This window comes from Stenella coeruleoalba (genome assembly GCF_951394435.1).
Source record: "Stenella coeruleoalba genome assembly, chromosome: 16".
Taxonomy (NCBI): domain Eukaryota; kingdom Metazoa; phylum Chordata; class Mammalia; order Artiodactyla; family Delphinidae; genus Stenella; species Stenella coeruleoalba.
Window position 1 is genome coordinate 73480847 of NC_137162.1, and position 27538 is coordinate 73508384.

General features: G+C 41.1%; 1 protein-coding gene across 3 annotated transcripts in view; it reads right to left on the bottom strand.

Annotated features, from left to right (window-relative positions):
- LOC307175093 (uncharacterized protein) overlaps nucleotides 1–27538 on the bottom strand; it is a 100107-nt gene that overhangs the window by 63131 nt on the left and 9438 nt on the right. For 2 of the 3 annotated variants that reach the window (XM_079899949.1, XM_079899948.1), the window contains 3 exons: nucleotides 11758–11988; nucleotides 11087–11264; nucleotides 9955–10075 (listed from right to left, as the gene is read on the bottom strand). In XM_079899949.1, coding sequence (XP_079756075.1) covers nucleotides 9955–10075; nucleotides 11087–11264; nucleotides 11758–11812 — 354 coding nt within the window. In that variant the 5' untranslated portion in view covers nucleotides 11813–11988. Of the gene's footprint in view, nucleotides 1–9954; nucleotides 10076–11086; nucleotides 11265–11757; nucleotides 11989–12712; nucleotides 16637–27538 lie in introns of those variants that run through there. The other variant, XM_079899950.1, reaches the window with a different exon arrangement.

Below are 27538 nucleotides of genomic sequence, written 5' to 3' on the forward strand. Positions count from 1 at the left end.
TTGACTCTACTGGAAATTGACATTAAACTATAATAGTGGTGCACAGACAGACAACTAGACCAATAGCATAAAGTATGTGTGCTCCAGAAACTGACCTACACATATATGGATAGATGATTTAGGACAAAGGTAGTACTGCAGAGTAATTAGAAATGGGTGAACTTTTCAATACATAATGACAGGAAAGTTGAGCAGTATTTAGGAGGAAAATGATATTGGAACACTTACCATGCAACGAAATCAATTCCAGTTAGCTCATGGCACTGAGTACGAAAGGCAGGACAATAAACCATTTTAGAAGATGATATAGGAGAACATTTTTAGAACTTCAGGGTAAGGAAATATTCTCAAACAAGACACACACAAAAAATATAAGGTTAATATTAAGAAAAATACGGGGGACTTCCCTGGTGGCGCAATGGTTAAGAATCCACCTGCCAATGCAGAGGACATGGGTTTGAGCCCTGGTCCCGGAAGATCCCACATGCCATGGAGCAACTAAGCCTGTGTGCCACAGCTACTGAGGCCGCGCTCTACAGCCCACAAGCCACAACTGAAGCCTACGCCTAGATCCTGTGCTCCGCAACAAGAGAAGCCACCGCAATGAGAAGTTTGCGCACCGCAACAAAGAGTAGGCCCCGCTCGCTGCAACTAGAGAAAGCCTGTCTGCAGCAACGAAGGCCCAACGCAGGCAAAATTTAATTAATCAATTTTTTAAAAAAAGAAAAATATGGGGAATTCCCTGGCAGTCCAGTGGTTAGGACTCCGTGCTTTCACTCCAGTGGCCCGGGTTCAATCCCTAGTTGGGGAAATAAGATCCCTCAAGACATGTGGCACGACACCCCCCAAAAAATTAATAAATTTGACAAAAATTAAATTAAATACTTCTGCTTATGAACATTCACCACTGAAAGAAACAATGACAATCCCAGAGCAATAAGTGCCCCTAGCATCTAGATTGTGATCTCTCTATACCATTTCTCTAAGAAGGGACCCAGGGCACCTTATAGAAATGGCAGTTCCAAATCTGTAATAGGAAATATGCAGGATGAATCTGAGACATCTTGTCTGGCCTGAAAGCAAGAAAGTTATCAGTTACTACTAGAGTCATACTGAAAGAACACAGGAGCCAATTAGAAGGGGTCTCATACTGGCCAAGATGGGACAATTCCAGCATCTAAAATATAATAGCCTTGATAAGCTGAAGTATGTGAAATATATACAAAAACATGTGTTCATAATGATAATCCAAAAATAAAAACTCATTCATCACTTTATTTTTATTTTTTAATACTTATTTATTTTTGGCTGCAACGGGTTTATTTGCAGAACACAGGATCTTTTGTTGCGGCATGTGGGCTTCTCTCTAGTTGTGGCATGTGGGCTCCAGAGCACATGGGCTCTGTAGTTGCAGCACACAGGCTCACTAGTTGTAGCGCGTGGGATCTTAGTTCCCTGACCAAGGATCAAACCCACATCCCCTGCATTGGAAGGCAGATTCTTAACCACTGGACCACTAGGGAAGTCCTCATTCATCACTTTTAGAAGTTGCTAGAGCATGAAATCTTTATTCTAAAAATGATCAATAAAAAGAAAGAATCAGGGCTTCCCTGGTGGCGCAATGGTTGAGAGTCCACCTGCCGATGCAGGGGACACAGGTTCGTGCCCTGGTCCGGGAAGATCCCACATGCCACGGAGCGGCTGGGCCCGTGAGCCATGGCCGCTGAGCCTGCATGTCTGGAGCCTGTGCTCCGCAACGGGAGAGGCCGCAACAGTGAGAGGCCCGTGTACCGCAAAAAAAAAAAAAAAGAATCAAGTTTTTATATTGTTTCCTGATACACTACTTCAGGCTAACAAAATAAATGACCAAGGAAATTTCTTCTTTATAAATGAATCACAGCTAGTAAATGCAAGAAAAACAATAGCATTAGAATATCATCAGTTTGCAACCCCTAATGAAAATAGATCATTTAGGCAATGTTTTTTGGTCCAGAAATATTAGGTGAAAGGTTGATGGGTAACATTTTCATGGATACTGTAGATCATATTGATTACACTATCTCAATTCAAATCTTAGCATGACTGGGACTTCCCTGGTGGCACAGTGGTTAAGAATCTGCCTGCAAATGCAGGGGACACAGGTTCGAGCCCTGGTCCAGGAAGATCCCACATGTTGCGGAGCAACTAAGCTCGTGAGCCACAACTACTGAGCCAGCGTTCCAAAACTACTGAAGCCTGCGCGCCTAGAGCCCATGCTCCACAACAAGAGAAGCCACCGCAATGAGAAGTCCGCGCACTGCAACAAAGAGTAGCCTCCGCTTGCCACAACTAGAGAAAGCCCGCACGCGGCAACAAAGACCCAACACAGCCAAAAATAAAAACAAATAAATAAATAAATATAAATTTATTTTTTTAAAAATCTTAGCATGACTAAGAGTGGGAAACCAGTCATTATGTGCCTCCAAACATGATGGAGAGGAACTAAATAGCATTACACCTATATACTAGCAACAAAGATCTGGATATTGAAATTGAAACGGCTTACCATTTATAACAGCAGCAAAAATATTAAATACTTACGGTAAACTTGGGTTAAGTAAAGATTTCTTAGATATGATGCCAAAAAGATAATTCATAACAAGGAAATTCATAAACTGGACTTCATCAAAGTTTAAAAATTTTTGCTCTTTAAGAAACATTCTTAAATGAAAGAATGAAAATGAAATGAAATTAACAAATGTGAATGAAAAAGCAAGCCACATACTGGGAAAAAATCTTTGCAAAGTATATACCTGATAAAACACTTGTAACCAGAATATACAAAGAACTCTCAAAACTCAACTATAAGAGAACAAACAACAAAACTAAAAATTAGGCAAAAGATTTAATCAAATACTTCACCAAAGAAGATATACAGAGACTTCCCTGGTGGTCCAGTGGATAAGACCCCGCACTCCCAATGCAGGGGGCCTGGGTTCCATTCCTGGTCAGGGAACTAGATCCCACATGCCACAACTAAAAAAATAATAAAGATCCCACATGCCTCAACAAAGATCTCGCGTGCTGCAACTAAGCCCCAGCACAGCCAAATAAATAAATCAATATTTTTTTAAAAAAAGAAGATATACAGAGGGCATATGAAAGTAAGTTCAACATCATTAGTCATCAGGGAAATGCAAATTAAAAGCACAATGAGGTACTACATACCTATTACAATGGCTAAAATTAAAAAAGACTGACCTTGGGACTTCCTGGTGGTGCAGTGGTTAAGAATCCTCCTGCCAGAGAGTGGCATGGACATATATATACTGCCAAATGTAAAATAGATAGCTAGTGGGAAGTAGCCGCATAGCACAGGGAGATCAGCTAGGTGGTTTGTGACCACCTAGAGGGGTGGGATAGGGAGGGTGGGAGGGAGGGAGACGCAAGAGGGAAGAGCTATGGGAACATATGTATATGTATAACTGATTCACTTTGTTATAAAGCAGAAACTAACATGACATTGTAAAGCAATTATATTCCAATAAAGATGAAAAAAAAAAAAGAATCCTCCTGCCAATGCAGGGGACACAGGTTTGATCGCTGGTCAGGGAAGATCTCACATGCTGCGGAGCAACTAAGGATGTGCGCCACAACTACTGAGCCTGCGCTCTACAGCCCACAAGCCACAACTATTGAAGCCTGCGTGCCTAGAGTCCGTGCTCCACAACAAGAGAAGCCACCGCAATGAGAAGCCCGCACACCGCAACTAAGAGTAGCCCCCACTCACTGCAACTAGAGAAAGCCCGCGTGCAGCAACAAAGACCCAATGCAGCCAAAAATAAATAAATACATAAATTTATTTAAAAAAAAAAGACTGACCTTACTGAGTTTGGACAAGGATGTAGAAAACCTGAAACTTTCACACACTGCTGGTAGAAATGTAAATGGTACACCACTTTGGAAAATATTTTGGCAGTTTCTTTAGAAGTTAAACATATACCTATAATATTATCTAGTCATCTGATTCATAGGTATATACCCAAGAGAAAAGGAGATATATATCCATACAAAGACTTGCACATGAATGTTTATGGCAGCTTTATTTTTATTAGCCAAAAAGTGGAAACAACACAAATGTCCATCAACAGGTGAACAGATAAACAAATTTTTTATATATCCATACAATGGTATACAGCTCAGCAATAACAAGGAATGAACTAGTAACACAACAACATGGATAAATCTTAAATTAATTAGGCTGAATGAAAGAGTACACACTGTATGATTCCACTTACAATGGAAAATTTGAACTAATCTACTGAGATAGAAATAAGTGGTTGCTTAGGAAAGAGCAAGTTGGAGGGATTACAAAGGGTCATAAGGGTGGTCACAGGCCCATTGCATGGTGTCAGAGCACCAGTAAAATGATGAGAGCAGAAAAGTAGGGGAGGGACCAGCAGCTGTGATGGGAGATTGGTTGTACAAAAAGGATTCATCGATTAAGTAAATTTGTTAAGAATAATGGGAAGCAGCTTTCTAATTGTTCAGAGAAAGGGAGTAAAAATATGGAAAGGGAAAACTAGAATAAACCCTGTGGTATTCAATTAAAATTAGAGTTATCATTGTGGACTCATAGTTTTTAACACATAGATTGATAGAGAAATAAATACAGATATAAATGAATATTGTTATGTATGAATATTATATATATACATATGAGGTATATATGCATATATACATATAAATGTATGTATACACATACATATACTCTCGAGCTGTGTCCACTAAAAGGGCATGGGAGCAGCAGTACCCTCAGTAGCAGTGAGCACACATAGTGCCCGGATCTTGTTCTCTAAATATCCATTAAATGGAATCTTGGAGTTAAATTTCTCAGAGGTATAGCTGGTTCCAGGGTAGAGGCAGGGAAAGTAGAAGACAATCCTGGAACATTCTTTCTTCTTGTGCCAGAAAATGAGAAATTTCTCAAAGAATGATGGTGATATGTCAAAGGGGCAAAGAACTATCTTGAAGGGACCCCGTCTGGGATGATTTGAGCATCACAATAAGTAATATATTAAAGCATTATAACCCATTGAGTAAAATTGGAAACCATGACCCAAATTTAATATACATTTTAAAATGAATAAGCTGAAAGTTTTGTGGTATATTTAAATGAGGTACTTCAATATCATAAAAAATCTTCCCATAAAATATCTATTAATTATAAAGGGGAAAAGAGTAAATCTACAGCTGAGAAGCCTAGCAGACTTAGCTTAATCAAATGACCAAAATGGACAACATCAATATGGAACAAACTGAAATTATGTGCCACCTGGTAGAATGCAAAGAACATAATATCACTTCTATAGTTTTTCTGCCAAGATGCATAAATTAAATCTGGTCAAGAGGAAACATCAGATAAGCTTCAATTAAGGGACATTCCACAAAATAACTGACCTATAATCTGTAAAAGTGTCATGGTCCTGAAAGTCAAGGAAAATTTGAGGAACTATTTTGGATTGCAGGAGACTAAAGATAGAGGACAAATAAATGCAACATGTGGTTCTGAATGGGGTCTGTTAGCTATATATGACTTTAACAGGACAATTTACAAAACTTGAATGGAATCTAAGGAGTAGATGTTACTGCACCAAGACTAATTGCCTGCTTTTGATGGTTGCATTGAGGTTGTGCAGCAGAATGTTCTTGTTTATAAAAGAACTAAAAAATTCTAAAATGATGGGGCATTATGTTAGCAATCTATCTCAAATAGTGCAAGGAAAAAAAAAGTTTTGACCCATATTTTCAACTTTTCTATAAATTTGAGTTTATTTCAAAAAAAATTTTAAGTGGAGAAAGAAAGTCAACCACAATAAAATAGGTAGTGTGTGATTTCACTTATATAAAGTTCAAAGATAAAAATATATTGTTTAGGTATATGTAACTGGGTGGCAAAACTAAAATGAAAAGGTAATGAACCCGTAAAAGTTACTTCAATGGTTACCTCCAATGGTATGGAAGAGTGTTATGATTGGAAAGGGAAATACTAGGAGAGTTAAGAGTCAGAATAGAATGTGATGACAAAAGCAAAGTTAGAGATATATCATGCGAGAAAGAGTCAACCAGCCATTGCTGGCTTTGAAGATGAAAGGACGCTTATAGAAACTAGCAAAGACAGGATAATGGATTCTCCCCTAGAGTCTCCAGAAAGCAACACAGCCCTGCTGACTTTGATTTTAACACAATGAGACCATTTCAGACTTCTGACCTCCAGACGTGTAAAATAATAAATTTGTGTTGTTTTAAGCCCTAAGTTTGTAGGAACTTGTTTGCAACAATAGGAAACTGAAATAGTGGGGAAGTGTAAAATTGGGGGGAAAATACCAAAACAGGTAGCAATATTGGGCCAAGTAGGGCAGACCAAATAGGGCTCCACAGTGGTGAACTCTGGGCCTCTATAGGGCAGTAGGAAAATTCTGAGCACGGGAAGATAAAAATAACAGATCCGGGAAGGGGAAAAGGGTCCTGAGAGAAAACAGTCTATGACAAACTTGACTTAGTTCATTGTGTTCCTAAACACAAACCCTGGACTTGGATCCCCAGAGAAAGAAAGGAGAGAGAGCAGGTTTTCTTGGCAAAAAGATTCCCAAGACTTGCTGAATAGCCCAAGGGTATCAATCCCTTTATTGTTCCCATCAGGTCCTCTCATTTTCCTAACTTGAGCCTGGCCAGCATCCTACCTGAATTAACGTGAGGGGCAGCCTTCCCAACCAGCGCATGAGCTGCAAACCTGGGACATTTTTGAGGTTTGACTCCAAGCTATTCCCGCAATCCTTGAATAATCTCCATCCCTACTCAAACCAATGCAAGTTTTATTTGTGTAAAAACTCTTAGCCAGAGTTCTTTATTACTCTCAGTTATGTGATTGATGACCTTAAACCACCCTAGCAGTAGACTAAGGCATCAAAAACAGAAAAATCTGCTTACACAGTCTTTGGATTTGAAAACCAAAAGGAAACATTAATATCTTAAAGCTGAAAGCAGTTACTGGATAAAACTCCTAAGGAACCTTGAACAATCTATTGAACCAAAACAACATCGTGTCCCACAAATGCTTTCAATTCATGTTGTGAAATAAAACAGACATCATGTTTTTACCCTTAGAACATAAAACATAGTATTGAGCTTCCAGTGCTCTGAAATAGATATACAGTTTCAAAAACTAGGATGAATGTCTCTAGTTCTGTTGAAAAATAATTATGGCTTCATGTTTATTTTTTTCAGGTTGAACCTATTGCCAGATAATTATTTCAAAATGAATCTCTTTCCCAATCCTCTGGAGAAGAATGCTTGGTATGTTTTGATTGGTCGGTGTGCCATCAGGCATTTTATGAGCTCTTTGCTTAATCTGAGGTTAATGTATTCTTTTCAGGCAAAGGAGAAAGACATGCCCAGAGGTGGCAGCAGTAGCACCTGGATCGCTCAACAGATATTCATATGGTTTAATATGCCAAAGAAAGGAAGGCAACTCTGTCCTCTTTTATTTAAAATCATATTCTTCCTAAAGCCTTCCCTGACTGACTAGCTTCAATAGCACCATGTACTTCTCCATCATAACTCTCAATGCACACATTCAATGTCTGAATGAGTAATAACCTACTCAATGTCTGCTTTCCCTATTACATTGTAAGCTACCTGAGGGTAAGGACCATGTTAGTCTTTTTTTATGTATATAAATTTATTTATTTATTTATTTTTGGATGCGTGGCTCTTCGTTGCTGCTCGCGGGCTTTCTCTCTAGTTGCAGCGAGCGGGGGCTACCCTTCGTTTCGGTGCGCGGGCTTCTCATTGCAGTGGCTTCTCTTTGTTGCTAAGCACAGGCTCTAGGCACATGGGCTTCAGTAGTTGTGGCAGGCGGGCTCTAGAGCACAGGCTCAGTAGTTGTGGCCCGCGGGCTTAGTTGCTCCATGGCATGTAGGATCTTCCCGGACCAGGGCTCGAACCCGTGTCCCCTGCATTAGCAGGCAGATTCTTAACCACTACGCCACCAGGGAAGTCCCCCATGTTATTCTCTGTCCTACTCCTAGTACCTAATACTGTGCTTGGTACATGGTGAATTCTATTTAAATATATTTTGAGTTAATGAATGAGTGAACAGGCAATTGCTTCTTTCTCCAAGGGCAGACAAGTTTAATCTCAAGACAGCTAGATGCTTTTGAAATAGCTCTTTCTAGACAAGTACAAATGACATGGAAATTTTCTAAATATACTAGTCATTGAGGAAGTATTTTTTTGTTCTGTCACACTATAAAAATTCTTATCTGACAATCTCTTAGGAATGTTGAGTATATATTGAGTATGTATTTAGTATTTTTTCTAGTCTAACTTTTTGTCATGCTTTTATCTTATCAAATCATATACTTATATGGTTTTTTTCCTTTATTTTTGGCTGTGTTGGGTCTTCTTTGCTGCGCGCGGGCTTTCTCTAGTTGCAGCGAGTGGAGGCTACTCTTTGTTGTGGTGCGCGGGCTTCTCATTGCGGTGGCTTCTCTTGCTGCAAAGCACGGGCTCTAGGTGCGCAGGCTGAATAGTTGTGGCCTCCGGGCTCTAGAGCGCAGGCTCAGTAGTTGTGGCCCGCAGGCTTAGTTGCTCCGTGGCATAGGGGAGCTTCCCAGACCAGGGCTCGAACCCTGCATCGGCAGGCAGATTCTTAACCACTGCACCACCAGGAAAGTCCAGATACTGTTTGATTTTAATAAAGAAATGAGTCTTAATGAAGAAACTCTCAGGCATTAGACATGAGATACCAGAGAAATGGCTAAACTTGACCTTGAAGTTCTGTTCTCTCCCTTTTAGGTTTCTTCTTCTGATCAAATAACCATCAAAAAGTAGCCACATTTCCAAGGGGATGGTTTATTGGTTTATGATTATCAGGTTTCAAGAAATGGGGCTTCCAGGGAAAAGTATGGGCATATGTGATGTCAACACAGGAGGGGAAGAGGTGGGTCTAGGCAGAATTATTTCTCTGCTCAAAGCCGTGCTCATCTTGTTCCACATTTCAACCCTTTCCCTCATCCCTTCCTGTTACGTGGATTATATTAAAAATTACTGAGCAAGTGGCACCAAAACCATTAATGTATAAGAGTTTACAACTTTGCCCCTCTGTGACTGTGTGCTTGTCTCCAGGACTTCTGTGAAGCTAATCAGAACAATGAATAGAAAGATCTAGAATACTACTCAGCCATAAAAAAGAATGAAATAATGCCATTAGCAGCAATATGGATGGATCTAGAGATTATCACGCTAAGCGAGTACGTCAGAAAGAGAAAGACAAATACCAAATGATATCACTTGTGTGTGGAATCTAAAATACAACACATATGAACATACCTATGAAACAGAAACAGACTCACAGATATAGAGAACAGACTTGTGGTGGCCAAAGTGGAGGCAGGAAGGGGAGGGAAGGACTGGGAGTTTGGGATTAGCAGATGCAAACTATTATATAGAGGATGGATAAACAACAAGGTCCTACTGTATAGCAGAGGGAACTGTACTCAACAAACGGTGACAAACCATAATGGAAAAGAATATGAAAAAGGATATATATATGTATAACTGAATCACTTTGCTGTACAGCAGAAATTAACACATTGTAAATCAACTATACTTCAATAAAATTTTTAAAAAGAAAGATCTGAATATTAGAAGACAATAGACAAACTGAGGATGCATATAATTTTAACCTTAGAAGTGGGGGGGGTGGAAACTTACTTTGTTGGGGGAGAAAAAAGGGGGGAAAGACAAGAACTCTGAGTGCATGCAGGGATGAGAAAGAGATTTGATGAGTTGAGAAAGTCTTTGGAAAGAACTTTAGAGTGGGTGGGAAATAGAACAAGAGATGAAGAAATAATTTTAAGGATTTCTACTCTTTTGACATTCTTTGAGAGTCTCAGTAAATGTATGAATTACCTTCTGATTTGTCTCAGTTGTCAAACCTGTGGTTAGTTGAATGTGACATGTCATACAGACTGGACCACATGGGGCCCCATGTTTAAATGGGCCATTTATCCCTTTCTTCTTTCCTTTATGCCTATAGAAGGAAACTGATATAAGTGAAACTCAACTAATCAGAATTTTCTTAGCTAATTTAACCATTATTTTCCCAGAAAACTCTTAGGGAAAACAAATAAATGGAAGAGACTTATCTCATACAAGAAATTTTCTTAGAACACACATACACACAACTGTGACAGGATATATACATTCCAGTCTTTAATGCTTTCTACATCTACAGCTCTAATCTATAAACATGAACACTCAACTAAAGTTCAAAATGATGAGCCTGTGCTACTTTCAAAATCTCACTTTTTGTACCTACTAAATAAAGAAAAATAACCAAAAGAGATTTTGGCATAAGACTCAGCCCTTTATAGCCCTGGGCACTGTGACTAAGGGCAGTTTGCTGCACACCTGCTTAGCCACCTTAAAGACACTGCATGCAGTTCAGAAAAGGATCAGCCACTTGTGGCCACATGTGTGTAAAAGGAAACCTCACCTTGACGCACCAATCATTTTTACTGTTTCTTTTCTTTAAAAGACAGGACTTTATGAGCACCATCTGAAAACAGCACACTGGCATCTCTCTGTACCCAGAGGAAACTCTAATAAAACATCGGAGGGCAAAGCAACTATACTCTTTTTTCACACTGGAAACTTTTTCCCAAAATGACCCATTTCTACTAGTTTTGTTCATACTTCCTGAACCAGGACAAAGAGGCAGGGCCTCACACCCACACACCATTTACAGGCATTACTGTGGCCAGGTTTTTGTTTTTTTGTTTTTTTCTGCCTCCTTTCATTTCTGTCGAGAAGAAAGCCCAAATTCCAACTTCTATTGATGGCTTTCCTCCCAGGCCACACATTTGGCCAAGCCCTGAGTCCCAAGACCTCCCCAAAACATAGAGATGCCTGGGAATCTGAGACAGGTACCATGGGTTATTTTAGCAGTCGGGCCTTTTGTTTTCATTTGCCACTGTTACTTAATTCTTTAGACATGAATTTCAGGTCCCTAGCTTGGTCTTTTTCCCACTGACGTATTTACCCCAGTTCTCTCCTCTTCTCGGGCCTTGGCTCTTGACATCTCTGCGAGAATGGACAGCAACACGTGTTGTGATTCTGTCTCCCCCTCAGTGCCAGGCTTACTGATGTGGTGAGTGGAGCTCTGGGAAGTGGAGCCACGGAGGCTGAGTCATCAGTCATCATCTCCTGTCGCCCTGAGTCTGACCAAAATGACAGAGGCTCCTCTCACCAAAGTGTCACTGGGAGACCACAGCAGAAAGGAGGTGGGGGACTTCTCCCGTTTGGTCTAACCACTTTAAGAAAAGACACTTTTTTGGCAGAACAGCCGTGGAGATGTTAGGAGAGAAATCTCAATGCAGCTTCCATCCCCCTTTGTCCTTCGGGCCTCTGCTGGAATGTGATCCTTTCTAAACGGGTAAAGCACTTTGGAAAGCTCCTGAAGCTGAACATACACATACCCTGTGGCCCAGCATTTCCACTGAATGAGTATGTATATTGCATATACAGATATCCCCCATTTTAGAAAGTTTGTTTTATACCCCTTCACTTTAATGAAAGAGCTACATTAGTACCTGTTTTTGCTAACTGAAAGAAATCTGAAGAGGATTATTGCTTTTGAAAAAAAAAAGGTGAAAAGTGAAAACAGTGTTCAGTGTTTGTTTTACAGGGAGCCATTCTAGAGGCAGTGCTCACCTGAGTAATGAGAGTGGCCCCGCCAAGCTCCTTCCCTGGGAGCTACGCTCAGCATCTCAGCATCAAGCTGCCATAGCTTTGAACTGTGTCTGTGAGCATCTGTGCTTTAGTTCCATTTATCCTGTGCATCCATTAGCAAGATGTGTCCTTAGGTAATTGTTTCTTCACTTCGCCATTTTGGCTTACAAAAGGTTTCATAAGAATACTCTGCTTTCAGATAACAGGGGAAACCTGTATATAGGTTCATATTACATATTCACATTATATACCATATATTCAACATATATTACATATGCATATAAATAATATAAATCTACTCATGGGTTCACCAAAAGACATGTTCAAGAATGTTCATAGCAGCACCATTTATAAGAGCTAAAAACAGAAACTACCTAAGTACCATCGACAGTATAAAGGATAAATAAATTGTGGTATATTCATACAACAGAATGAGACTCTTCACACATAGCAATGAGAATATTCATATATTGCAACAAGAATAAAAAAACTATAACTATACACAACAATATGGATGAATGCCACAAACATAATACTGAGCAAAAGAAAGCAGACAGAAAAAGAATAAATATTGCATGGTTTCATTTATATAAAGTTAAATACTAGGTGAAATTAATCTGTATTCTTAGAAGTTAGGATAGAGCTTATCACTGGGGTTAGGACTGGAAGGGAGCATGGGGGGTCTTCTGTGGTGCCAGTTACTAGGTTTCTTATCTAGGTGCTGCTTACCCTGATGTGTTCAACTTGGGAGGAGTTACTCACTTTTCTCTTTGTATGTTATACTTCAATTAAAAGCTTTTTAAAAAAAAAAGCTTTTTAAAAAGTCATCTTCTCACACATGCTACAACATGGATGAACATTGAAGACATTATACTAAGTGAAATAAGCCAGATACAGAAGAACAAATATTGTGTTATTTGTCACTTATATGACTTACCTAGAACAGATTTGGAGGGCATGGCTAGGGAGCACCTGATCCACAGTCTTAAAGCCCTACACAGTATAGCATCCAATCAGGTAGGGAAAAGAAGGAGGGATGGGAGGGGCCAAGACCATGAGCTCCAATGGTCATATCATATATTGCTCCATCCAGAAGCTGCCAACCTGTTAGAATAATGAAATGACCTACAGAAGTACTAACTCCTAGGTAATACTCTGCAAGGATGGGGTACCATCCTCCAGGATGCAGTGCACACACTGAATCAGAGACCTATTGATTCCACATCCCCAACAGGAAGAATTCATGGATCCAGGAACCAAGCAGGAGTGGCCCCACTTAACATCATTTGCAATGACCCATCAGGGGACTTTGTGCTTTCTGTCCAAACAGCTCTGGGCTCTGCGGGATTACAGGTCCTGATTCCAAAAGGGGACATACCCTTGCAAAGGGACATAGCAAGTTTTCCATTAATCTGTAAGACACGGCTGCCATCTGGGAACTTTGGTCTCTTTATATTTAGGACCAGCAGGCAAGAACAGGAGTTACTGCCTTAACAGGAGTTACTGAGCTCGATCCATAGGAGGCAGGGCTGCTGTGACACAACTGGGACAGGCAGGAATATGTGTGGAACTCAGGTGACCCACTGGGGTACTTCTGGTTATTCCCTTGTCCAATCGTAACTGTAAATGGACAAGCGCAGCCATCCTGATCTGAGAAGACGAAGAGTATGGTTCCTAGGGGTTCAGAGTCCTTAGAATTAGCACATGGGTGTCAAACCAATCGATAAGCCACTAAGGACAGAGAGGGGGTAGATGAGGGAGAGAGGAATTTAGAATGGACACCGGAGGGGAACAGTGAATACCAGCTGGAACCCATAACTTCGCCATTAGGAAGAGAGGCTCATTGAAACCCTAGAGAAGCTGCTGCCATGCAGCACAAGGGGTGGACCACGACAGCCATAGAGGCTGACCACTCAGAACTCCCTTCAAGGAAGAACTTGCTGGCAGCCTCAGCTGTGCATGCTTTTGGGATCTGCCATTAACTTCCAGGCTGAAACCATTCTCTTCCAAGGCATCCCCCAGCCAATGACAGCACAGCAGGGACATCAGGGCCTGGCCATTTCTGCATATTCCTCTAAGAGCAATCTTTGCTCTAGAGCTCCGCATTGGGTTGGCTGAAGTTCTGTCATCTCTGCATCACAGTCTGAGGCTCTCCTTCCCCAATCCTGCTTCCTCCTCCTCTCCCTTCGCTGCCACCAGAGTTTACATCACAGTCTGAAGGTGATCCCACTTCTTTTATTACCTCCCAATAAACCTCTTGCATTCCCAACTTTGTGTCAAGGTCTGCTCACTCTAGGACTAACACAAACGATTTCAAGCATAAGCTCCAAATTTAACGCCACGAGGGCTGACACTGCAAAGTACAAGTGCTCATTCGGAAACAACTTATTTATTACATCAACAACTCTGCGTGGTGGACTCCAGGGTGAGAGGCAGCAGGGATTTATTTAATGATCATTATGATTCTTTCAAGAAATGAAGGGCCAGCTAGAAATAAAATTATAATTAAAATCTACCCAATTGTTACCATGTACCAAAACTTCAAATGTAATTTCCCACTTGTTCTTCACAAGGCCTTATGAAGTATGTAGTATTTTTATTATTCCCTTTTGCAGAGAGCAAATGGAGATTAGTTTGATTGTCCAGTGACAATTAGTAAGTTAGAGAGTCAGAATTTGTACCTTAGGAAAGCCTAAGCTATTAACCACTACAACAATCCAGTTATCCAGAGTTGATTTATGTTGTTACAACTGAAGAATCCTAACAGTTACGAAAATTGGTTCCAGGGAGCAAGTTGTAGGGTAAAGACCAGGGAATTGTCACCCCTGGAAACAAATTTAACCCCATCTGAAAGTATCAGCCGTGCTTCTGAGCCAAATAGGCTCAACATCAATTTGTAAAAAGTTTGCTTTTTATTTTTTTTGGTTGATAAAAATTAAGCAATTCTTGCAATGTTTTCAAAACATAAACTTCCTTTTGAAATGTCTGGTTTTGCATATGACCCCAGGGAAAAATGGGACCTGGTCCTAGTGCCTGGCCTGCTGACAGCAGATGTGAGGGGGGAGTATCAGCTTCCTCCTGGAAGGGAGCTCTCAGGATGGCAAAAAACAGTTTCTATGGACAAAGAAGGTAGAGGGCTTCCTTATGCAGTGAAATTTCAATGGTGGGTTTTTAAGAGAGATTGAGTACTTGGAAATCTCTGATTCCTTTTCTCATTCTTATAGCAATCTCAACCCTGCAGCTACAAAAGTTAGGGATTCTCGTAGCATACTGGTCATAGAAAATTGAGGAATTTCAGTTTGTGACTCCCTGAAAATCAAACTCTGAGGTTAATTTTGTACACTGTAGGTTCAGTTTGAAATCTTATCAAGTATCTTATGTGAAAATCTGGACATTTATCAGTAAAGAATCCACTTACCAGAGACTCTGTATATGATACACCATCTGGAGTAACAATGTCATTCTAAGAGTGGCTGGTATACTGCATATTCATGTAAAGTGCCCTTGGACTGGAAGAGCAGTTGTTGAAAAGCATAAATAAGTAGAATGTGTCTTGTTTACAGCCAATCCTATGAGGTCGAAAGGGCTTAGATATTTCTCATACTAGTGTGTGGATAATGTCAGGGAACCCATCCCAGCTGTGCCTCATTCACAAGGAAAGTATGCAGAATAGTTGAGGAACTTGGCAGGCATCCTCAGATCTGTAGATTCCTTAAGCCAGTGATATCAGAATGCATCAGCCAGTGGGTCTGTGGGACCTGGGAAGCCACACTACACTAATGTTAGTGTGGTTAGTTCCTAACAAGCCTTTCCAGACTGGCTCACTGTCATCTGCTTGGTAAACGATTTTTGAATGAATTATGGCTGTGAGCTTGATTGCCAACATGCAGTCCAAGAGATTACCACCTCACATCCATTATAATAGTAGCAGTGGTGGGATATAATTATGTACTTTAGAAGTGGGGCAAGGAACACAGGAAGAAGTAACTCATTACTCCTGAGATTTCATGGTGGTTTTTCATCTGTTCACCTGAAGGCTACAAAGATCATAGAGATATGGATGACAGTGTTATTCTTGGGCTGTAGCTTTTGCTTACCTTCAGCCAATGTATCATTCATGGGTCACTTTTAGAAAAACAGAAACCAGTTTAGCTATTTTAAGCAGGAAGGCATTTAAGAAATGCAGAGAATTGGGTGAGTATAAAACACTTAAAAACTCTAATTTGAAAAGATACATGCACCCCAATGTTCATAGCAGCATTATTTACAATAGCCAAGACATGGAAGCAACCTAAATGTCCATCGACAGATGAATGAATAAAGAAGATGTGCTATATATACACAATAGAATATTACTCAGCCATAAAAAAAATGAAATAATGCCATTTGCAGCAACATGGATAGACCTAGAGATTATCATACTAAGTGAAGTAAGTCAGACAGAGAAAGACAAATACCATATGACATCATTTATATGTGGAATCTAAAAAAATGATATAAATGAACTTATTTAACAGAAATAGACTCACAGACAGCAAAAACAAACTTATGGTTACCAAAGGGGAAGCGGGGGGAAGAATAAATTAGGAGTCTGGGATTAACAGACACACACTACTATATATAAAACCGATAAACAACAAGGACCTACTGTATAGCACAGGGATCTATATTCAATAACCTATAATGGAAAAGAATCTGGGGGCTTCCCTGGTGGCACAGTGGTTAAGAATCCGCCTGCCAATGCAGGGGACACAGGTTCGAGCCCTGGTCCGGGAAGACCCCACATGCCATGGAGCAACTAAGCCCGTGAGCCACAACTACTGAAGCCCGCAAGCCACATCTACTGAAGCCCAGGCACCTAGAGCCCGTGCTCCACAACAAGAGAAGCCACTGCAATGAGAAGCCCGCACACTGCAACAAAGAGTAGCCCCCGCTCGCTGCAACTACAGAAAGCCCGCGTGCAGCAACGAAGACCCAACACAGCCAAAAATAATAAATAAAATAAATAAATTTATTTTTAAAAAAGAAAAGAATCTGAAAAAGAATATATATACATACACATATATATGCATATGTGTATGTGTGTGTGTGTGTGTGTGTATATATATATATATATAAAACTGAATCACTTTGCTATACACTAGAAACTAACACAACATTGTAAACCAACTATACTTCAATTTTAAATAAATAAATAAACTATGATAAATCTCATGGAAGAGTATGGGGGTAAAGAGAACTGACCTAAGTAACTTGGGGAATGAGTAGAAACTGCAAGTCTAAAGACAAGTGTACATAAACAATTCTGAAACTACTACATGTATACAGGTATTAAATAAATAAATGAATGAAAGAAAAAAAAAGGAAAAATCTGGAAGATCTGGAGAAGCAAATTTGAGGCAACGCCTCCAGAAATGGCTCCCAGACAACAGAACTGTCTGCCAAGGAACCAGGTAAAATCAAGAAGATACGATCAGAAACTGCCCTGGAACTGTTAGCTACAGAAACTCACAGCCCAAAGCAATCGGAATCACAATGCCCCACCGCTGCTGCTGTTGCTTTCAAAGTCACACTGCTACACTGGCATCAGCAAAAACTGCATGTTCAGACCCCTCGCCATGACCCCCATGAAGCTAGTGACTGGACATGGTCATGCTACTCCAGAAAGCCCAACCCCTCCGCACCAGGCTTGCCTGCAGGAAACAGAAGCAGCAACAGTGCCCCTCCAGGTACATATCCGTCTTTCAAATATCCCAAAAGCGCATCTGACTGGACAAACTTAAATCACATCTGGAATCTTAACTATAAGGGAATTGGGAGATAGAGTTTTGGCATTCCTTTGGCCCCATCCTAAAAGGAGGGAAAAGAGATGCTGAGCACTAATCCACTATGAACCCCAGCCAGCTCGCTGTGTCCCTTGAGGAAGAAGAGGACAGTGGACAGTGAAAGCCACAGGGAAAGGCATTTCCTGGCTTGAAATCAAAGTGGAACCAGAAAAGAAGAAAGAAAAGCCTAGCCCAATGGAGCATTCAGGCGGGTTTGATGTGGAGAATTTTCGGCCTTTTTGAAATCCCTATCAAATGCTGCCCTCTAATGTTTGTGGAATAAACTACTTTTGAGAAACGCTGAAACAGAACACATCTAGCTGCAGTTTTCCAGGATGAAGAGCTATGGATATCTGTATTTCATGGAAACTGGAAAAAATCCACTGAACTGGACACCAAAACTGCTTCCAAATGATGCGGCCAATTGACATTCAGATCAAGTTTTGCCAAGATATTATTGACTCAGACCTCTTGATATGGGTTATTTTTTTCTCCATAACAGAGTGGGGTAGTTTTAAGTATTCCTTGTGGTTCATGTAATAATCAGGAAAGCAGATGATCAATTAAATTATAAATCATTTACACAAATTATGAACCCGAGAGACTTCCAACAAAGTATTTAATTTATTGCCAGTATTAATTTGATTTTCTTGCTTTGTTATGTATCTTTACAAGGTCCCCCCCGACCATACCACCATCACAGTTGGTGATTAGGAAAAGAATGATATCACTGATGTTCAGAATTTTATATGCCAAGAGGAATAAGTGTATGTCAGCAAAACAAAACAAAGTGCTTAACAGTCCTGGTGCAACCAAGAAATGAAGGCTGCTACGTTTAAAATTATTAAGTCCACAGCTATCAACTGCAATCCAAAACACCTGCTAGAATCATGGATTAAATAATAAAATCCATGGATTAGAAGCTGTCCCTTGGGCATAGCAAGTATGTTTGTGCCTCGGTGCCCTTACCTTCTCCCTGCTTAGGACATGCTTTTTCCCAATAGTGCATCCATAGAAGTGTGGCTATTTTGTCTTTTTTTTTTTTTTTTTTTTTTGTGGTACGCGGGCCTCTCACTGTTGTGGCCTCTCCCGTTGCGGAGCACAAGCTCCGGATGCGCAGGCTCAGCGGCCATGGCTCACGGGCCCAGCCACTCCACGGCACGTGGGATCTTCCCAGACCGGGGCACGAACCCGTGTCCCCTGCATCGGCAGGCGGACTCTCAACCACTGCGCCATCAGGGAAGCCCTATTTTGTCTTCTTTCCAAGCTGCTAAAGTGATAAGGTCCTGGGTCCATGCTCACAGGAAGTAAGTTGTAGTCATATCCTTCTCTTCCGTCTTATTTCTTCATGGCCATTTCATGGTACACCAGTACTATGGTTTGGGATCTTTGGATGGTGAAGTTGGGTGGGAATAGGCCTCCTCTTTATAGACAACTTCATGTGAGTTGTCTATATTGGGATTAGGGGCCAAAAGCAAATTTACCAATCAAGTGTTACTCTGTTTTCCTCTGCTAACCTTCCTTGACTATATGCCTTTCTTGGTTATTCTTTGGTAGGATTAAATATTCATGTGTCTCTGGCCAAAATAATTTCTAGTAGCATTTCAATCTCACTCTGATTTCTAACCGGATACAGGATAGAGAAAACAAGGAGATTAACGAGAAAAGGCCATCATGGCTGGAATTGTAGCACTCTTTTCGGAGAAGTGTCTCCACCCCAAGACCACTATCTCTGAGAACCTCTAAATATTTTAGAACTCTTTCACAAACAGTATGAAACTATCCAAGTTTGAGGCTACAGCAGTACTAAAATACAACAAGCTGAAGATGCTGAGCAGAAACCACTTCGTGTATTGCTTCACGCAGATAAAACTTCAGTTTCCAGGTGCCAGAGCTGTCCGCACTCCCACTTCTCTCTTGGGTCCTCTGGCATGAAGGGAAAGGCATTTGCAAACAAGTCACTGCAGAGATCAGAGTGTTCCCCCTTTGCATAGCCTGGGGGACATGCATCACCACTCTTCCCACTCCACTGTTTGCTTTCCCACTGGGGAAGAAATGGACTCATCTTCAGGATGCAGGGATGAAAGGCTGCAGAAAACAACAAGCTTGAAGCTGTGTAGGGTCAGAGCTGTGTGTAATCAGTCATTAGGGGGCCCTGATCTGCTGATCTGCTTCAAAGCTTTGGAATTTGACTTAAGGGATGTCATCCTGCTGGGTTCACAGAAGAAATTCCCAGGGGCTAGAGGTGAGGTCTAACCACAGAAGTGAGATCATAGGTGGAGACACACTTAGAAGTCTGTAGTGCTGTTGTTACGATAATCACAACAATAATAAGTCAACCACAAGGATCCTCCCAAGATTGTCAAATCCTTCATGCTGGGTAGTTTAGTCATAGGACAATCAAATAGTGTGGCTTTGAGAGCTAAAGAAATGTGGGATAGAGAAACAATTTCAATGTTCACAAACAGTAGACAGATTAAACAAATTATGGTAATCCCTACAATAGAATAATACGCAGCCATTAAAAAATAATGTAGGACACACATATTCCTGGTGGGTATGTAATTGGTACTACCTCTATGGAGGGTAACTTGGCACCACAGATGGAAACTGCAAATGCATATACTCCTAATCCAGCATATTCCACTTGGAGGAATTTATCCTCCAGATATATTCAAAGAGGTGCAAAATGATATGTACATACATGAATGTACAAGATTATTTATGGCAGCATTTTTTGTAATGGCAAATGTTTAGGAACCATCATTAGGGAACATATTTTAAAAGTTATGGGGGACTTCCCTAGTGGTCCAGTGGTAAAGAATCCACCTTCCAATGCAGGGGACGCGGGTTTGATCACTGGTCAGGGAACTAGGTTCCCACGTGCCGTGGGGCAGCTAAGCCCGTGCACCACAACTACTGAGCTCGCGGGCCTCAACAAGAGAGCCTGCATGCCGCAAACTACAGAGCCCATGCACCCTGGAGCCTGTGCGCCACAACTAGAGAAAGAAAACCCGCACGCCACAACTAGAGAGAAACCTGCGCACCGCAACTAGAGAGAAGCCAGAGCGCCGCAACAAAGACCTGACGCAGCTAAAAAATCAAGAAAATAAAAAAAGAAAATAAATATTTTTTAAATAAATAAATAAATAAAAGTTATGGTACAGCCATACAGTGGAATACAGGGCAGTTAAAAAAAAAAAGTTCTCTATGTCCCAATACATTGCTAAATGCAAAACAATAGCAAAAAAAAAAATCAAGCTACAGAATAATATGTGTATTACACGACCATTTGAGGTTAATAAAGCAAGGAAGAGGGGGGAAGAGTATTTGCTGGAAGGAAGTATTTGTTGTCAGCCTCTGATGCCTTCACATCACCCAGCTGGGTACTGAGCTATTCCTGAACTGGGCAGCCTCATCTGAGGAACAAGCATATCTATGTCCTCTAGTGAAGTAGATTTTAAATTTTAGTGGGCATAGGAATCATCTGAGTTACTTGCTGACAATGAAAATTTAAGGGATCTATCCTTTTTTTTTTTTTTGGCTGCACCACCGCGCGGCATGCGGGATCTTAGTTCCCTGATGAGGGATCGAACCCACACCCCCTGCAGTGGAAGCACGGAGTTTTACCACTGGACCACCAGGGAAGTCCCAAGGGATTTATCCTTAGAGATTGTGACTCAGTAGGTCTGGGGTTGGACCCTGGAATTGGAAGGGATTTTTGTCTTTTAAATAGACTTTCTAGGCTTCCCTGGTGGTGCAGTGGTTAAGAATCCGCCTGCCAATGCAGGGGACACGGGTTCGATCCCTGATCCAGGAAGATCCCACATGCTGCGGAGCAGCTAAGCCCGTGTGTCACAACTACTGAGCCTGTGCTCTAAGGCCCGCGAGCCACAACTACTGAAGCCCACGCACCAAGAGCCCACGCTCCGCAACGAGAAGCCACCGCAATGAGAAGCCCGTGCACCCCAACCAAGAGGAGCCCCCGCTCGCCACAACTAGAGAAAGCCCGCGCGCAGCAACCAAGACCCAACACAGCCAAATAAATAATTAATTAATTAATTAATAATAAATAGACTTTCTATTTAGAGCAGTTTTAGGTTCACAGCAGAATTGAGAGGAAGGTATGGCGGTTTTCCATATACTTCCCGCTCCAACTCATGCACAGCCTCCCCCATTATTAACATTCCCTGCCAGAGTGGTACTTTTGTTATAACTGATAAACGAACATTGACACATCAGTCATTATCACCCAAAATCTATAGTTTACATTACAGTTCAGTCTTGGTGTTGCACATTCTATAGGTTTGAACAAATGTATAATAATGTGTATCCACCATTATAATATCATACAGAGCTGTTTCACTGCCCCAACAATCCTCTATGCTCTACCTTTTTATCCCTCCTAAACCCTGGAAACTGATCTTTTAACTGTCTCCATAGTTTTCCCTTTTCCAGAATGTCATGTAGTTGGAATCATACAGTATGTAGCCTTTTCAGATTCTAGTAGTTACGTAGTGATATCTCATTGTTTTATTTTGCATTTTCCTGAAGACGTATAATGAGGAGCATCTTTTCATGGGCTTATTTACCATGTGTATATCTTCTTTGGTGTGGTATCTGTTAAGGTCTTTGGCCCACTGGCATTTTTTTTTTTAACAAGCACAAAAGGTGATTCTGATGCAGCAGATCCTTGGTCCAGTCTCTGAGAAACTGTGCTATAGTAACCAGAGAACCAGCATCTGGGATGAACTAAAGTCTTCTCACTGTGCTGAATCGATGAGGACCTATGAGAGGGGAACCCAGCCAACCCATTTAGCCTCAAGTTCAAGCTCAAAAGAGCCCTAAAATTTGGCTATTGTTCTCTGACAAATTTGTTCACAGAAACAAGCCCTTCCACAAATATTCATATTTTGGTCCTTTTGAGCTTGAGGCTATCTATATCATTTTCTAATAATTAAAATGGAAATCCAACAGAGGTAACTGCTGGTCACCCAGAGTTATTCACAGATGGAAAGCTGGATTTATGAGCACAAAACAATTGGCTGCCCAGTTTATGGCTTAAGGATGTTTTAACTACTTCTATTTAGATGACGACACTTTTCTTCTCAGTGAACAACATGAGATAGATATTCCCTTAAATGATCATTCATACACTTCTACGTATTATATATACTGTAGTTCACGCGCATAATGCATGAGTATCGTAGCTTCATTGTTTTGTCGATTACCTTTATTTCTTTTCTTTAAATCTATTCCTTCATTAGTTGTCCTTTGCCATTTGTTTTTTACTTAACTTCTTTTGTTATTTTTAGATGTGATTCAGATAAAATAGAAGTGTAAATACATATGCAACATTTATACGTTTTTCTTATACCACTCTCATCATTCTTTTCATCAGCCGTGTAATATTTTTCAAATCCATCAAGATTCACAGTTTCGCTTACAATTTAAAATTTTTATTTATTTTAGTTTTGGCTGCGTTGGGTCTTCGTTGCTGCTTTCTCTAATTGTGGCAAGCCGGGGCTACTCTTCGTTATGATGCGTGGGCTTCTCATTGCGGTGGCTTCTCTTGTTGCGGAGCACGGGCTCTAGGCGCACGGGCTTCAGGAGTTGTGGCACGCGAACTCATTAGCTGTGGCTCGCGGGCTCTAGAGCACAGGCTCAGTAGCTGGGGCGCACAGGCTTAGTTGCTCCGCTGCATGTGGGATCTTCCCGGACCAGGGCTCGCACCCGTGGTCCCCTGCATTAGCAGGCGGATTTTTAACCACTGTACCACCAGGGAAGCCCTCGCTTACAATTTTAAAAGTTCAAATTACTCAATCTACTTCTGGGGACTTCCCTAGTGGTCCAGTAGTTAAGAATCTGCCTTCCAATGCAGGGGACACGGGTTTCATCTCTGGTCAGGGAACTAAGATCCCACATGCTGCAGGGCAACTAAGCCCATGTGCTGCGACTACAGAGTCCATGCACTTTGGAGCCCGCGCACCACAACTAGAGAGCCCATGTGCTGCAACTACTGAGCCAGTGCGCTCTGGAGCCCACGGGCCACAACTAGAGAGAAGCCCGTGCACTATAAGGATGATCCCGTGTGCCGCAACAAAGATCCCATGTGCCGCAACTAAGACCCAAAGCAGCCAAAAATGAAATAAATACTTTTAAAATATCAACTTCTTAAATTTAGATACTTTTTTTTTTTTTCTGGCCGTGCCATGCGGCATGTGGGATCTTAGTTTCCCGACCAGAGATCAAACCCATGCCCTCTGCATTGGGAGCAGAGTCTTAATCACTGGACCGCCAGGGAAGTCCCGTAAATTTATATTTTATTCAGGAAAGTACAATGTTACATACTAAATGAGTGAGAACTTAGACAATGCATTTTCAAAAATTTTGTTCTACATAAGACCCGTTTCCTGATAAGTAGTGCTCACTACGTAAGGTACTGTTCTAAATGCTTTATAACTAATTTAATCTTCAAACAAGACTATAAGTGCTATTCTCACAACGCCATTTTGACTCTCAGTATTGCTGTCAAAGTTAGACTTCTGACCCTAATTGAAATCCATATTCAACTGAAATCTCCCCATACTATCTAATTCAAGAGTTAAGTGGTCTCAAAATCTGAATGCTCAGTGGCCTCCCCAGCGCTGTCAGAAGAATCTTCCCTACATATCACACTGCTCCAGGTCAGTCCCTACAACTACATTGTGTCTTGATAGTTCTGCTGGAACTGGGGTCCTTGCTTGCACCCCACCCTTCTTGACATGCAGCCCAGCCTTTGCCCTAGAAACCTAGGAACTGGCTTCCTGAGGCATAACTGTTGCTTCTACTTGTCTCTGAGTATTGCCTGTTGTCTCCATTCCCTCTGAATACTGTACATTTCATCTTCATCCCACCCTTAATTGGGCTAATGGGTCTGACCTCCTAGAGACTGTTGTCTACTTGATCTATTCCAGAGTTCAGTAGGCCCTTTAAATGCTGACAATAACCTCACAGCTGGGCCAGTTTCTCCTGACCCAGTTCTGACTTTTTATGTCCATGTACAGATTTTGGGTGCTTAACATATATAGTATAGAAATCTACCTAAGCTATGACACTTTTGTGTCAAAGGTGGAGGTTCCTCTGCTTTGGAAAATATTAAAGGCTCTGAGAAACTAGGTTTCAGTGATGTGACTGAAAGCGCAAAGTTCTCATGTTATACAAGGAAGGAGCTGAAATGTAACAGAGCTGAAATGTAATCTTCCCTGGCGGTCCAGTGGTTAAGACTCCATGCTTCTACTACAGGGGGCACAGGTTCGAACCCTGGTCAGGGAACTAAGATCCCACATGCTACACGGTGTGGAAAAAAAAAAAAAAATAGAAAGAAAGAAAAAGAAAACAAATATCAAGATGGAAAATAAAATCCAACCAATAATTACAATACCAAAAAAAAATTTTTTTAAAGAAATGTAACAGAAGCCCCGTAGGAAGTTCAACATCCTTGGCCGCACCCCTCCTGCTTCAGAGATGTCTCCTATTCTGCTTCACATCTGGTCTGCTGTTTCAGTTCATATGAAGAACCATCTATTTAGAGGCTGTACAAATTTTGTTCCCCCAGATAATGGTATTTTACTTCAAGTTGGGCACCTCAACACTCCTATACAACCATCCTAAATTTACTTTCCCTCAAATTTACTTTTCCTCCTAAGTCTGGCACTCTCCTTGTGAGGAAGAAGAGTGAGCACTGAGCTTTGGAGAATCCAAGACCCTGTGTTACTTCATCAGATGGCTATACTGAGTACTCCTGAATTCCATAGTATTCATAACCTGCTTGTTTTTTGTTTTGTTTTGTTTTTAGCCGCACCTCGAAGCTTGTGGGATCTGAATTCCCCAATCAGGGATCGAACCCATGACCCTGGCAATGGAAGCGCAGAGTCCTAACCATTGGACCACCATGGAATTCCATATAACCTGTTTGTTTTATCTCAAAAACAATGAGTCAACCTCTTCGAACTGAAGGTTGTTTGGTTTTGGTTTTGTTTCAGACAGGGTACCCCCATAGAAATCCCGAGAAGGGTTTAAAATGTTTAAGGAGAGATCCTATTGACCCAAATATGTATTAACCTGAAAGCCTTCCATTTTAAGTCTACTTTCATCCATTCTTTTATTCAACACTTACTAAGGGCTAAGTATGGGCCAGGCACAATTCCAGGTACAAAAGAGAACAAAAGAAAGTTTGCTGCCCTCATGGAGTTTATATCCTAATGGCAATAAATACTAAACATAATGAGTAAATTATATAGTACTTAAAGGAATTAATGTCTACAGAATAAAGAAAAATAAGAAGGGATAGAAAAGATGGGAGTATAGGGATGGAAACTACCAGTTCAGAGAGTGTTCAGAACGGGCTTCCCTGGAAAGATGACATTTGAGAAAAGACTTAAAGGAAGGAAGAGAAGCACACCCCACAAATGTGCATATATGGGTGAGACATGAGTGGAATGAGGTGAGTTAGGGGTAGAACAGGAAATGAGATCAGATAGGGAAATGGGGAGGTGGGGGAAGGTGTGAATCTACAGTAGCCTATTATTCAAAATAGGCTTTGGTTCAAAAATGAGAGACTTTTGGGAATTCCCTGGCGGTCCAGTGGTTAGGACTCCACACGCTCACTGCCAAGGGCCCGGGTTCAATCCCTGGTCAGGGAACTAAGATCCCGCAAGCAGCACAGCACAGCCAAAAAAAAAAAGAGAGAGAGATAAAGAGAGACTTTTAGTCTCTTTTAATTCCTGAGTAGGGATTTATTCTTCTGCATATTTCCAATAAAAGTGTACTGTTTACTGTCTATTAAAACTTAGAACAGGGACTTCCCTGGTGGTCCAGTGGCTAAGACTCCACACTCCCAATGCAGGGGGCCCAGGTTCCATCCCTGGTCAGGGAACTAGATCCCGCATGCTGCAGCTAAGAGTTTGCGTGCTGCAACTAAGACCTGGCACAGCCAAATAAATAAATAAATATTTTAAAAAAACAACAACTTGGAATACATTTTCGTCGACCTTATTGATGTATAATTTAAATTGTACAATTCGATGAATTTTGGTAAATGATTACACCTGTGACCTCACCACTACACTCAAGTTCCAGAACATTTCCATCATCCCTAAGAGTTCTCCAATAACCCTTTACAATCCGTGCTTCCCTCCACTGCCAGCCCCAAGCAACTACAAGCCTGCTTTTTATCACCACAGATTTGGTTTGCATTTTCTAGGATTTTTATAGAAACGGTATCATAGAGTATATATTCTTTTGTCTGGCTTCTTTCACTCAGCATGATGCTTTTCAAATTCATCCATACTAATGTATATATAAGTATTTCATTCCTTTTTATTGCTGTGCATTCCATTGTATAAATATACCATATTTACTTTATCCTTTTTTTTTTTTTTTTTTTTTTGGCCGCACTGCATGGCTTGTGGGATCTTAGTTCCCCAACCAGGGATCGAACTCTGGTCCACAGCAGTGAAAGCCCATGTCTTAACCACTGGACCACCAGGTAAATCCCTATCCTCTCACTTAGTGAAGGAAATTTAGGTTTTGTCCCCTCAAAACTGTAATATAATGGACCTAGAGATTGTCATACTGCGTGAAATAAGTCAGACAGAGAAAGACAAATATCATATGATATCGCTTATATGTGGAATCTAAAAAAAGGCTACAGGGCTTCCCTGGTGGCACAGTGGTTGAGAGTCCGCCTGCCGATGCAGGGGACACGGGTTCGTGCCCCGGTCCAGGAAGATCCCACATGCCACAGAGCGGCTGGGCCTGTGAGCCATGGCCGCTGAGCCTGCGCGTCCGGAGCCTGTGCTCCGCAACGGGAGAGGCCACAGCAGTGAGAGGCCTGTGTACCGCAAAAAAATAAATAAATAAAATAAAATAAAATAAAATAAGGTTACAAATGAACT